The 15,193-nt window shown below is 43.2% G+C and overlaps 1 protein-coding gene across 2 annotated transcripts in view; it reads right to left on the bottom strand.

The window, feature by feature from the left end:
* DHFR (dihydrofolate reductase) overlaps positions 1-15,193 on the bottom strand; it is a 236,108-nt gene that overhangs the window by 211,450 nt on the left and 9,465 nt on the right. For both annotated transcript variants that reach the window (XM_086962989.1, XM_086962988.1), the window contains exon 2: positions 59-108. In XM_086962989.1, the coding sequence (XP_086819115.1) occupies positions 59-108 (50 nt within the window). The remainder of the gene's footprint in view (positions 1-58; positions 109-15,193) is intronic.

The following is a 15,193-nucleotide window of genomic DNA, read 5'->3' on the forward strand; positions in this document are numbered from 1 at the left end:
TCTATAATACTAAGCAGTGCTTCATTATGGAGTATGTGCTAAGCAACATTCAGATTACCTTCTTTTGTAGATGTCATGGTCATCCTCTGAAAATACTTGAATTCATTCCTGAAATAATACAAATAAATTGCATTAACACTATAGTTATAAAACGAAACCTCTTTGCTTTGGCACGCCAATACCCCACAAGGAGTGAATGCACTACTATCACCTGCTAACACCCAAAAGGAAACCTTTGACTTTTATTAATTTCTATTTCTACAATAGCATACCAATATTTTATCTGGAAAAACAGAATTGTGATGGAGGCCATACTTTAAATTGAGGAGTCTACATTATGCTTCGATATTACTCGATAATGTGGGAGCTTCCTTATTTATAACAAGAGCTAATGACACACTGAATCTGCCAACTATAGAATCGTACAGTTTCAAACAATTAGGTAGAAATTTCACAATTTGTAGGTTTTGTCGGCAGGGTATCAAATTTGAGCCGTTTCTCATCACTCCTGAAGCTAAACTTACACCATTTGCACCTCGAAATAAGTAAATAAATGTGGTTAACACAATGTCTGAAAGTACTAACTATTTGGTAAATATTCACTAGATTACCGCTGTAAGCACAAAAAGAAACCTTATTTAAGATCTGAAGGCCCGCAAACGGCCAGAGCCTACGACACCATTATAAATATTAAATCCAATTTATGAACATGCAACAATTCGCAACTCCCAAATTTGTTGCGGTTCTAAATAGAAGATTTATTTTTATTTTACTTTTTAAATATAGCAAACTTAATGTGCTTTATTTTCTCATAAAATAAATCCGCTCGGTAAAACTATTTACCACATTAAGCACGCATCAAGCATACCAAGATAGCTCCTTTTGCCTATTCAGAATGTCAGAATAGAGCATGTCAACTCTCTGCTATGGTCAAGGAATCCACATTTAAAAAGTTTTTTTGTAGTTCAAGTCTATTTATTTGTTTTACAAGAGAACACAGATTCACCTACATTCACCGGCCGGTGAGGTAAAAACAGGGATAAAGTAGGAAAGATATTGGAATTCACGGGCAAGCATAACTGGGGAAGGAATACAAGAAAACAATGGGTATTCCAGGAGAAAGAACAGTTCCCGCCACAGGACTTTGGCCATTATCTTAAAGAATTCTGTATGGTTGGGCTCAGTCTGGCAGAACTTGGTGGCCAGCACAGCCAACGCTGTGACCTCATTCGTAGTAAGTCGCACCACACGCAGATAGATGGGGCATGCACGTTCTAGAAATTATAGTGCAAGGAATGACATGCAACACCCCCACATTTTGGCAAACATAGGCAGCCTATATTCCAGCGAGACAGTACATTTTTCCATCACTATGAGGTCCCAGACTTTGTGCAGCCATTCTACGTGTTCTGCAGTATTGTCCATACCCCACTTGGATATGAGGACATTTTTAGCTGCACAAAGAGCTAATGTCATTGCTTTCACGCTATAGGTGTGCAGCGGAAAGGTCAGTTTATTAGGAAGTCCTAGCAAGAGATAGCTAGGGAGAAACGTATGTCCTGCAATACCTCCTCCCATTACAGTTTAAGTTTGGGACATCACCAGAAAAGGTCATTGTGCCTGAGCTCCCACAATTACGCCAAAGTCGCTCAGACGTTCCAGGATTCCATTTTGCCTTTCTAGCGGGTTATAATATCAATAGTGAGTTGTTTTTTTTGCATTCTTTCTCTTCAAAGCTGCACTGAAGGATTAACTGTGGGTCCTATGAAGTGTGTCCGACCATTCCTTATGAGTGAAGGAATGATTGAGGTGGGGCTGGACACTGTACGAGACTGCTACCAGCAATCTGCCTTGGCTCACCCTTTGCAGAATTAGTCAAGAGTTTCGGCCTCCAGCCTGGTCAGTTTCTGGTATATGAAGCTGTAGTGTGGACATAAGGGAGCTGTGGGGCGAGGGCCGGTAAGAACCCGCAAGACACGCAATCTTACACTCCATACTAACTTTCTGGACTGCGATGCACCAGGTAAAATGATTCTACGCTACGCTGTCGGAGTGGTCACGCAATCCCCCATCAAATTTCCGAGAACGCTGGGAATCCATTTTGGATAGGGAGTTAACTGATCCAGAACGGGTAGGGTTATCTCTTATCCTAAAAAGGTCTCCCACAACACTAGACTAAAATACAGTTAAATTAAATTCACATGACCTATAAGACGCCTCATAGGCTCAGGATCGCCTACGGCAGCGAAATGCGTAAATGTACAAGATGTGATCATAGTGTAGCAAATTTTACACAAACGACCTGTGACTGTCCCACACTGCGACGGTTTTAGGAAAAGGTATTGGAACTGATAGGGGCTGTGGTAAGGCGTACATTAGAACCTACTATGATGGAGGTCTGCCTGCTGAGGCTCTTCCCCACTGTCACCTACGCGTAAGAATAGATTCTTGGATCTTTCCCTGGTCCTAGCTAAAAGGAAGATTGCAATGGCCTGGAAAACTGCAACTGGACCTATGGTTGAGGCATGGAAGCGAGATGTGACACATTGGGCTGGAGCAGAGGGTAGAGTCCTGGCTAGGGAAGAGATGAGAGGGCGGAGCCAGCACCCAATTGCAGAGCTAGAGGGAGGTCCTGGAAGCCTAGGAAAACACAGTACACGGCGGGGGTGAAGAAGTACAGAGCAGTGAAAGCAGACAATCTGATGGGAAATGTTATCAGCCAGCAGAAGTACTCAATAGGAATACTGACGTGTAAAGGAAAAAGGGTCCCCTGCTATAGAATGAGAGGTCATTTGGGCAGGGATCAGTAAATAAGTGCAAAGTCCTAAGGCAACTTAATTAACACTTAAAATAAACAACATTACTAAATAAACTGAAAGAACAAAATATTACAAAAGTACAAAATATATTTTATTATCTTGAAACAATATAAACCCAATGATAATTAAAGTAATCCACATGCTCACTCCAATCATGTCCACATCCACTTAAACATCCACATATCTGAAAACGCAATAAAAATATTCAATGAGTATGATTAACTCTCCTTCATGAAAATATAGATGTTTAAAAAGGTAAATTCAGCACTACAACAATGGATAAAACACGGCTGAAAACAAAAAGGTGTCTGGGTCGAGACAACAGGAAGAAGCGTGGCTTGAGACCAGATTGTATCTAAGCACGTTTCAGCCCCCGAAGTGCCTTCATCAGAAGATTATGATCTTGATACCTGTAAATGCAAAAATAATGCTTGTGGTTCCTTCAGAAAATGCGGTTTGATTCAAGGATACATTTTAATGATTAATTGCTTCGCTTCTATTCGCAATGAAGCATATACTCCCAAATACCAAGAATTTCATGCCACAAGAGATTTCAAAAGGTGGCGTCACAAACTTAGTTGCCATCAATATCATGCTGTAGGTGAACCAGATTGAAAAGATGTGCCCAAACGAGAAAGAATCATCCTTACATGCTTAAGGCAAATGTTTCAAACATCCAATGTGCTAAAGTATCTGGTGGGTTAGACTAACAAGAAATACCCTGAATGATGCAGGAATCTACGAGATATGATGCAGGGATTGATCCTCTCCAATGGAGTTGTAATTTAAAGAACAAAAAGGTATCAGAAGATGGAAAGAATTTCAAAAGAGAGAATTACAAAGGTGATATATTAAAGATTAGAACGCACTGTGCATGGCATCAGGCAGCCTTCTTCTTTACATATGCCTGTGTTTTAGGCCAATTAAAGCACGCTTTGTGGGTTGGGACCTGTTGGTAACGTAGAGGGAGCTTGGCTATGACGAAATTGCGTGACTGAAGAAAAAAAAAAAAAGAAAAAAAGGAGCCGGGATAGGCCTGTCTCGCGCTTGACGGGCCTTCGTGCTCCCGTGCTCCCGTTATTAATGGCCTGGATGTGAAGGCTCCTGCCCTGACCCCCACACACAGTTATCCTTAGAGTGATGGCTCCGATAAGAGCAAATGGTTAGGCGCTTGGTGGGGAAAGTGACGGAGATGGATGAAGGACTCCCCAGCGATACTTAATCCATCCCAGACAAAGCTCCGGAGACAGCAATTTAACAGAGTATGAAAGAGAAAAAAAACACTGGGAGCTACCTGCAGGAACACTATTGATTACCCCCAGGGCCGGGCACTTCCTTCTCTAACTGAGGCGGGCTTCAAGCAGCACCAGTCTCTAAATTGTGCGTCGTCTGTTGTCTCCACCAATGTAGGGTTGACTGCTGCTTTCTATCACAAGTGCACAGTCCTAAACGTGCGCTAACAGGCCCTAGTGACAGAATGCCATTTAGTGAGCACACTGATAGAGTGTTTATCTGGGCCAACTCAGTTTCGTCTTGGCGGTGATAAAAGGTATCTCAATTAATACCAAACTTAATAATACTGTACCTGCCAGCATTTAGGAGAACAAGCCCTCTGATGAAATGGAAGGCGAGGTGCCTCTCACTGAAAAGAAAAGTCTCTGGTGCTGTAAGCCACTGAGCTATCTAGTTGCCCTTTGAACTTGCAATATGGAGAATGCTCACAGATCTCTGAAGTAGTGTTTACTACACTTCACTGGAAAGTTATGTAGGACCAGTATTTCCATATTACATTAACCTGACAGAATGAGAGTTACCTAATATGCCATTTACGGTGTGTAAATAACCGAGGTTACTAATACCAACTTCAGCCGCACTCTATGCATCGACCACTCAAGGCTAAACCCTCACTTTCACCTTTCCAGATCTGGAGCTTGTGAGCTGTAGCAGAACCCACCGATGTCAAAGCGAGCACTTAACTCACTGAGCCAAGATTGCTGTACAGCCACATTTCACAGAGCAAGGGATTGCTAACTGAATAACTCTGCATGCACTGTGTTCGCTAGGCTAGACCTAAAAAGGATGTCATCAATATAACGTACCCAATGATTGATGGATTCATAAAAAGCGGCTATTTAGTTATATTTGAAGGTATTCTCAAAATGAGCCAAGATGAGCCATGTAGATGTTTCCTACTGTGGGAGCGCACATGCGGACTCCCGTTGTTTGTCTGTAAAGACTAATTCACACAAGAGGGCTATGAGGAGATGTAAGCAATGAGAGTGCTTTGGGAACAGCAAAAATAATAGTAGTGGAATTTCAACGTATTTATTCTCTAGCCGCCTACTGCAAGTTACCAGAGTATCCAGGGCAAACAGTTTGCAGGCGTTTGAGATAAAGGTGACCAAGTGAATTTTTTTGCACTGACTGAGGGTCGTAGGCATTCGCAGGAAAGGTTGGGATCCAACTTTGAGTATTTTGTGGTTTCTTGCGAAAACTTAAAAATCGACCTAGCCAAGTTGCATCAAAAACTGCAGTTGAGGAGCATTTGACATTGATCATTTGTCATTTATTCAAAAATGTGTGGCTAACACAGACCAAAGGCTACCTGTTTGGTGGGTATAAATATACGTATCCATTTTGATATCGCACGGTCTCATGGAACCCCCAAGTTAAGCATCTGCACTGCCATGGGCCAATTCGGTAGGTCAGTTGCTCTAAAAAGGAATGTATCAGAACTCTGGAAATGTAATTATCTTGGGCTAAGATGTTGTTCACAAAAATTACCCAGTACACAGAACCACAGACAGTCAAGTCATAAAGGCGAAAGTAACCATACTCTAAAAAGTAGATATACAAGAAGAAAAAGAATGTCATTGGGTTGTGTCCTGTCGTTTATAGCCGGCTGGAAAGCGGTCCCTACTGGAGACACCGAGCTATTTTTCCAACATATAGCCCTTATTAAAATAGGACTCATTTTGACAAGTGTAGTGCTGTGAAACCATTCCACTTGGGTGGGATCAGTGACCTTTGCGGTTCTCATTAGGCCTTGACTGACTATGTTTAAACAACGCTTAGTTTCTGCAGCAGGTTGCATATGAGCGCATCTAGTCTATGTGTACTGATGGACATCTGTAAAGAAGTTGTTTCAAAGGACAGCTTTAGACCACACCAGGCACTAATTTGCGGTGTTTAATAAATTACAGGCTTATTATCCAGAAAATATTGCACTTTTGTGTTGCTGTCTTACTTCATTATAAAACATGGTCACATTCTCCCATCATTGTGTTTATCAGGAATCCTAAAACTGTGTATAGTTATAGACCTAAAATATGCTGGCTTACAGGAGAGATGTGATATTTTGGTTAATTGTTCATACATGCCCGATTCAAGAAGATCAAACCCAAGCCGTCCGCTAGGGTCCAAGGAAAATGACAGCTTCCTCAAAGGGTGCATCTCAGGTGCAGAAGAGCCCAGTTCACAAACAGTACCTTGCTCAAGTATACAGCTTTCAAAGCATTCAATAAAAGAATTATGTCATGCAGCCAAGCATACTGTACCAACCAGTAACGCTGAATCTTTGCTAAAAGAAAGGCAAAGAGGGAGCACTTCGGGTACTTGCTGACTTTTTTTAGCATTTCTTTTTCTCTATGTGTAGGAAGCCAGCTCTTTATATGGCATGCTAAAGAGATATACTGTGCAAAGAATCCAGATATTCCTTTACGAGTGGACAGGGCCTTGCTCTAGCTATCCCAAGGTGCTCTTCTAGAAGTTAGGGTGATCAAACAGCCTTAGTCTTATCAGAGAGAAGTGTTAAACATTGGCACATACATAAATCGGAGGTCACTTTATCATATGCAGCAAATTCATAATTATTTAGAAAACGCTGCAGTTAAAGTAAATGTTTTGATATAACCTTTATTTTGCACCGTATTAATTATTTTTTATAACCAAAACACTATTCCACCCTCCTCACCGATAACAATTTCAGGTTTCACGCCACATAATTCCAATCAGCATAATTTCACTCAATGCCACAGACTTCCACACCACACAATTCAACTGTACACATTTCCACATTATTCGACAACCACATAATTCAACTCAATTACACATCACAGAATTCCACATCATGCCAAAAAATAATTCAACTAAACAACCACATAATTAAACACTCCACACAAAATACCATTCCACATAATTGCGCTCCAAGACACACAGTCCCACTAACAAATTCCAGTAAACTCAATACCATGCATTTACTATCCACACAATTCCACTGCACACCATGCCACACTATTCCACTCCACACCATGCCACACCACACAATTTCACTCCACGCCAAACCACTGCACACAATAATACCCCACACAATGCCACCCCAAACAATGCCACAACCAACAATTTCAATCCAACCTGCATAATTCCTCTCCACACCACATACATCCTCTTCTCTCCAAACCAAAACACATGGGTAAAAGACATTGCCATTTACAATGCCAATAGCTCTAACTCTCACAAATGCGAGACCTACTGCATTGCAAATGTAAGCACTCAGAACGCATATTTTATAGAAAATACTGCTGTAACTTACCAATGAGTATACCATAATTGATATTAACCCTTTGCGTGCAGACGCCCTTCGGCCGTCCGATGTCAGAGTGGGCATTTGCGGAGGACAGCCGGGGGCCGCCCAAACCACGCCCTGTCATAAATCACCCGCACCGCGGCGGAATTCGCGCATATTTCGACCAGTAGATGGCGTTCATGTATTTTTGAAGAAGGATGAATAATTGTCCTGACGAGATTTCCAAAACGCACACAAAGCTTCTTAGAAAACATCCATTTATCAGAAGAAATGTGATGATAACAAGTAAGTGGTAGCATGTGAGGAAAGCACGGTTCATTGACATATGCTGCTATACAGTCTGAAGAAACACATTTATTTTCTTTTGATGTTTGGGGGTAGCTCGTGCTTAAGCCTTCGTAGCCTTTTTACACAAAACATACCAAGTCCAAATGTATGAGTGCTGTGCTAGAAAGTATTTTTACAAAAAAGTACATGTATAACAGTGTGCTTTGCGAAGATATTCTCTTCTCAGCTTTCAGGAACAGGCCGAGCTAAAGAAAAAAATATATATTATTTGTAAATTTCCCAAGTGGCGCTCCAAATTTCCTAGATTTGCAGTTTCTACCCAATTGCTATTTGTAAGGTAAAGAGATCCTGGAAAGCTGCTCATATATAAAAAGTGGAGCACGATCAGAAGTGAGCAAGGGGTTATTGGTGTAGATCACTCATAGTTTTCCCACCAACTAATAATCAGTATCAAAAACCGATGAAAGATGAAAAAAACTAGAAATAGTTGACAATGTTTTAATCTGATAACCGAGCTACAAAAGTAATATGCATTTTCATATGCCCGACTCTTGCTGTAGCAGGGATATATAGTATTCTGCGCCTGTCCATATAAATGAGATACCCAGAACCCATCAACTGACTTGCCGCTTATTTTACTTTTTCTGGATAATCAATTTATAAGACAAATTTGTATGAATGAAAAACAGGTATGAAGGAAAGCAATGAGAGTTTTAAATGAGCCGAGGATTGTGAAATCAGAAATCGTGGTTATTCATTCATATGACCCTGAATAAAAGGTTACCCATAATAGAATGTGGATTCAGAAAACATTTTAAAAACTATTATTTCTTGCACAATAATTTACATCTGGAAGCAACAAGTGGAGAGAAACAAAAGATGACAAAAATTCTGTATTTCTTCAGTTATCATTAAAAATGGCATTCCACTTGTGTGGGTGGCGACAAAAAAGGATTTTAGATTTTTCTATCCTTCACGCGATGTGGGTAGATGCTGTATTTAGGAATGGGGTTGGATGACACTCATGGAAACCTACAAACCTCATACTTTCTTTGCTTGGGTGGATTCCAGTAGTCTTTCTTACACAGAATGCCCATGCAAATGGCCAAATTTGGCTAAAATCACAGACTTCCCTCACGTTTCAGTGAGAGAAAGTTTTATAATCTGCAGAAATTGACCAAAGTCCTACAGTTTTCCTACACTACTTTCAGATAACCGTACCCTCAGAAAGCCTACCAGACCACAAAGTAAAAAAGTGAAAAACAAAATGTGGCTTACCCATTACTGAATTGTAGCCCCAAATCCGAGAAGATTTTCTGCTGTAAAAGGGAAGAATGGAGAGCTCACCTCTTATCTTTCTCCCCCAGAGGACACACAGCCCTCCACCAGAGATTGGTGTTGAAAAATAAATTGTTGTGGGGTATTGGCCTGTATGGGTATCTGGTCCCTTAATTGGGTGTGCTAGACGCAGACAGTGGCAGGCAACCCAAATAACAAAAATACGCATGCTGTAATCAGCACACATGTGAACTCGGATAGTTTGTGCCAGTGCGGAGGAGAATGTAACTAGAACACAGTGTCCTGAAAGGTAGGAGTCAATAGACAATTATAAATAGCATGCACATAGCATTACTTGAGAGGACAAGAAGGAGATTACTTGTTTTTTAGTCAAAAGATAGTTACTCATCTTTATATGGTTACATTAGTTCCAAGGTCGGACATATACAGTTAAGAAGAGCACTGCATAGATTTGTTTTGGGGTACATAGATGCAGACACTGTGCTATGCAATAGGTGTTGCTTGCTTTGGGTATTGTAACTAACAATGCCTTTAAATTTTTTTTAAAAGGCATTGCCATTTACAATGCCAATAGCTCAAAATCATGTAATTGGGAGATCTATTGCATTGTAAATGCTTGTTGTCTGTGTCACTAGGAGTAAATCCTACAGGCTCACTCATTTAAGTTCTGCTGCTGTGTGCTTAACTCACCCTTGGCCTACATTTGTTTGGTGTGGACAGCTGCATACTGCATCTGTATTATTACATGGGCTGGATGTACGTGTGCCTCCGAATGGGACAGTACACAGAGTGCTGCTGTACAATGTGTGCATATTATATGCATGTGCTGAGTGTATATGTGCCTGGGAATGGTGCAATAAAAAAAGGATTTTGGGTTCCATTTTGGGGGACCCAGGGCGAATTGAAGGAACATGAGGAGGTAGAGGAATCCCCCACCAGACATATTTGTGGATTGCTGAATTCCTGTGAATTGGGGGAGGATGGGAGAGACAGGCTTTTTAGCGCACTTCAAAGTGAACTCTTTGAATTAGAGAGATCAGCCGGAAGGGGCCGGGGCACAGCCAGGGAAGAAGATGCGGATGAGAAAATCAAAGAGTAGGGCTGAGGCCCTTTTGAAAACTTTTGATACACAGATTTCTGTGAACCACTAGCCACTCCCATGGTCTGAGTTATGGGGTTATCAGATTTGGAGTCCCTCTTGCTCTGTCAGACTGCATTCTAGAGGAAAGACTGGGCAGAGGTGGAGGCCCTTCAAAAGGAAGAAGGCACTAACGTATATTTCAGACTCAAGTCTCAAAATCACATTTGGTGATCAGGACTGGATCCCAAGGCCTTCCAGTCTCCCAGCTGATGATCAACCAGAGGACTTCAAGACCACCTGCCACTGGAGCAGCAGTGACTGCCTGCTTGCCAAGACCAGCGTGTCCTTTGAGGAAAAGAAGAACACTGGAGGGAGAGAGGTCCATGGGGGGTCCTGCCGATCAGATTCTTGTAGTGAGGTGTGAGGAGGTGGATGATGGACTAATTGAATTGTGTGCAAGTTGTAAGTCGGTGATCCAGTATGTATGCCACTTGGGGCTGCTGTGAAGAAGTTCTGCTGTGCTGTTCGGACCGTAGCCCATGTGCAGAGCCAAGTAGGCAAATCTGTATGTCAGCTGGGGCCGCTGGGAATATTGTTGCTGTACCGACTGTGCTGTAGTCAGTGTGCCGAATGGAGTCGCTGACCCTGTAAGCAGGGGTTGGGGGGACTTCTGGGACAAGGCACAACGTGTGTTCTGGTTGAGACCTTTGTCGTGAGGACAAGGCCATTGTTGGAACCCAAAAGCGGGCCTAAGTCCCAGCGCCACAATACTCCGGAACCCCCCCCCACCTCTGGGAAGGATGTCAAGACGTTCACCAGCAAAGGAGGAGCACTGAGGATCCCCTGTGGCTGCTGCCGACGTAGAACTACAGAAGCCAGGACACTATACAGTTGCCCCTCCTGGGCTGAGTGAAAGAACTTATCGGAGACAGCTGATGCAGCTTCAAGGCCTGGGGTTGCACTCCAAGTCTCTGGTCGCTCAGATCCTGCTAATGCAGCTAAAACATTATCGGCAAGACTCCCCCGGGCAAACTTGCCTGATATATATATATATATATACTAGCAGCCCGTCCCGACCTTGTCCGGGAGCAATCAGGCTTCAGGGCCCCCGCCCGCCCCTACACTGTCCGCGGGTCCCGCGGAGTAGCAGCCCATCCCGACCTTGGCTTCAGGGCCTTCGTCCGCCCAGACATTGTCCGTGGGTCCCACAGAGCCTTACCTCATCCGCCGCACCTCCCCGCGCTCCTGAGTTCACCGGTCCGCCGCTCCTCACCACTCCTCCCCGCCTGTCCGCCGCTCCTCCCCGCGCATGCCCGCCGCTGCTCCCCGCGCATGTCCGCCGCTCCTCCCCGCGCTCCTGATGTCAGAACGCACGTCGCGGCCGGCGCTACTTCCATGGGACTACTTTTTTTTTCTCGTAAATTTTTTAAATATTTTTTTAATTTATATAGCCTATGTCCATCTGCACACCCTGACAATCACAACAATGTATCGGGTGTGTGGATTGGCACTGTGGTTCCAGAGTTTACCCGCCTCAAAGGTTCAAAGTTCTTCCTTTATAATAGTAGTATAGATATATAGTGCTTCGGTGCTGGACCAATTGACTTTAAAGAGTCCGATTCAGACTCTTGACACTCGGATTACTAGTCTGGCTTACCCTGGATTTTCCCTACAGTGACTGGGTACTAGCCACTACCAGTAGCAAGAGGGGAGTGGGACTCAGGGACCCATCTATGAAAAACTAGAGCCCTAACCTCAGGGGAGTGTGTGCGTTGTTTGTGAAAGTCATATTTTACTTTGTGGTCATATATAAATACTTCTTTTTTCATAAAGCAAGTATTTGACTGGGCATTCATTTATTGCTGCCGAAAGAACATGTTTTGAGTAGTTGAGCCTGTGTGTAAACACCCAGCCCCCCCCCCCCCACAGCATCTATTCCCCCTCAGAAGCCTTGGAATGCTCGGTCCACACTATCACTGAGAGTCAAGTGCTGAATAGGTACTTTGCCAGGTTGCTCAGGAACCGCAGTGGGTCAGGCCATAGGTACATCAGGAGTGAAAGGCCTCACCCCAACAGTTGGGCCCGGGAGCACGAGCTTGCCCCGTGGCCCTCTGAATGGGTTTCTGACGAACAGTTTCCATCGTATTCTTTGTTTTGCTGGGTTTTTTTTTTAGATCTTCCCTGGCATGTAGTAGGGGAGAGCAGATTGGAGGTACCTCCCTCCTTAATTAGATGAACTGCTCTTTAGGGGTGTGGGTACACCTTGATGCCAGATAGAACTTGCCCCCCATTACTTTAAATTTCAAAAAATTAAAAAAAAGAAGGGGGGCCCTGGGGTCTTCTGGGTTTTCTGCCCATCACCACCACCACTGTAAAAAGACTTGTTGGAGAGAAGGGAGCAATTGCCACTTCACCCACCTTTAAAACGCCCTTATGCTCCATTGAGTAGACGAGTAGATCTTGGATTGGCGATCCCTCTCCTTCAGCGAACCCCAAGCTGGAAACCAGTAGATCGATAAAATCTCCCTTTTTAAGTCGTATCTCTCCCACTGTGATCATTACTCCGGGGGCTCAGCTCTGCCCCATAGCACTTAACACACTGACAATAAAGAGACAAGTGGCTCCTTTTACTACCACTTTCTATAGCAATGATGTCAGTATGTCGTGCACGCGGATTGTTATTTAAATCATCCCCATCCTACTGATGAAGCTCTTCCCCAACAGCTCAAAGTGGGGGCTTCCTATACGTGATTCCTGGCCCACAGTGCTGTCGAAGTTCTGGGGTGGAGGCCAGAATGTTACATGCCCGTTTTTAAGAACTTAAAAAAGCTATTCATTTATCGAGGCAGAAAATGGATTCAGTTTCTTTTGAAGAAGGGTTTCATTGCCATCTAGTGGTTTGAATAGTTATGGCATGTTATCAAGGAAAGGAAGACAAAAGTCAAACTCCAATTAAGTTTAAACAGGCACCAAAAGGAGTAAAACTACTGACTGAAGGGCAATAGCAAATACAAGTTCTGACTAGCAAAATTATAACACGACCAGCAAATTCCTTCAGTGTGACAATTCCGTAGAAAATCTCAATATTAAAAGTTTGCCAAGAGTATAGATAGTGGAGGAGTTGATGCACAAGAAACCATATTACTGAAGCCAGGAGATCCCATACCTAGTTACAGGTCAAAGGCAGGATTTCTTGCCTTTAAATGCTGGCATACAATGAGGTCTTCTTACCTATTCTTCCTCTTTCTCCAAGCATTGCATTTAGGACACGAGTTAAAGTTTACATGAATGGTGTACGAGCTATGGTTTGCTGAACTAATTACAGTTCAAATCCCTTTATTAATTTTGAGGCATAAAACATTCACTTATCTACAACTAGTGACCAGTGGGGAACTTAGAGGACTTGAAACAGTAACTGGGCACGAAGAGGAGGTGTACCAGGGATTTCTGGAGGAGGTGAAAGAATAATGGGAGGGGTGAGAGGGAAGAACAAAAGCGGATGAGAAATGACCAGGAGGTAATAAATGTTCACCAGAGCAATCCGTGATGGGCCGGTGAGTGCAGAAAGTAACGAGGGGGTGGGGGGGATGAATAGCCCGTCCAGATGTATATTCCTGCGAGGTTTTGTACTCCGAGATACAGCGTGCAAGCTGCGCATTGCATTGGTCCTCTGTTCCCACAAAAGTAACGCCAGGTGCAAAGGGCTCATAATGTACCGGAGTTTTGCTGATAGGTTCAGACGGGAAGGGTTATGAACTCGTCTATTCCTTCTGTGCACTTTCGGCGGCCATCTTTAAGAGTTGTTGGTTAAGTATGGCCAGGGATTTATAAAACGGCACTTTTATTTCGAGGGCAAGTATCCTTGATTGTCTATTCGTATGCTGTTAATTATTGAAATAAGTATATGTGAGAGACCTGAACGGATTTGACTGATAAACTGATGTTTAGCAATATAGAATGTTACGTCTTGAAACTGTTTCGACAGGACCTGCTGTGGTCAGTCACCAGATAATAATCTAAGGAAGCTAGGTTGGAGTAGCTCTTGTTACAATGGTAAGGAAACTGTGTTTAGGTATAGTAACAGGCATCCTTTATGTATAGATAGTTTCTGGTGTAAATTTGTGCGAGAAATAAATCTGCATGGACTCCACTCTAAAGTCAGAAAATCATGGTCTATGGCAGCCGCGCTGGGGTTGCTCTTGATACCATGATAAATGCCTATGTTAAAGTTAAGGCATAAAGACAGGCATTTCGGAATTATACATCAAGGGTGGCTATGGTATACAATCACCCGATTTCCTGTGTGGTCAATCCAGAGTCTTATTGGGGTACATAGAGATACATCATGAATAGGTTCTGCAATGTCAGAGATGTCAATGGTCAGAACGGAGTGTGTATTGAGTGGGGATCAAGGTATGTTGTTAAGTCACCACACAGTCATCCTGAGGTTGTGCATCTACATCTCAATCCAAGGGATGTAATCATTCAGCCTATCACGATTGGTGTGGAGGCGGATCACCGAGCAATGTTCTAGTCTGAATAGCGAGGTGAGATTCCACAGAGGGTTTGATTCTAGGATCGTCCATCTCAAATCGTCAATGGACTGTTTTTGGTCAATGAAGAGGTTGCATATCTTAGTGGCAGTGCGTCTGTTCGTATGCTGCTCCCCTATTCTTATTTTTATTGGTCTGGTCGTAATCCTTACGTTACATTTCAGACACAGGCATGTAATCAGATAAATACCATTTTGGGGATTGCAATTGGGGTGTTGTTTCTGTGTCCAAGAGATCGATCCTAACTGTATTGTCTGGGAAGGTTCGGTAAGGAACACTCTGCCAATCAGTACACAGTACACACACGACACTGTGTGATCACGAGCTCCCTGTGACCGACACCTGAACACATACAAACAGGCCCACACAAGCTCTCCCAGAGGTTGGAGGCCACCTGTGTCCCAGTTATCGGATAGTGGTACTTATAATTTATGACTGGGTCCGGATCCACATGTGTGATCTATTTATTGTACTTCAAGAAACTGTATAAAAAGCGGGCCAAACGTCTGTACATTGAGACTGTCTTCAGGTGATACTCTGTTGATTCTCTCCCGGCCTCTGCGTTTAA

This window comes from Lissotriton vulgaris, chromosome 3_1 (assembly GCF_964263255.1).
Source record: "Lissotriton vulgaris chromosome 3_1, aLisVul1.2, whole genome shotgun sequence".
NCBI lineage: Eukaryota > Metazoa > Chordata > Amphibia > Caudata > Salamandridae > Lissotriton > Lissotriton vulgaris.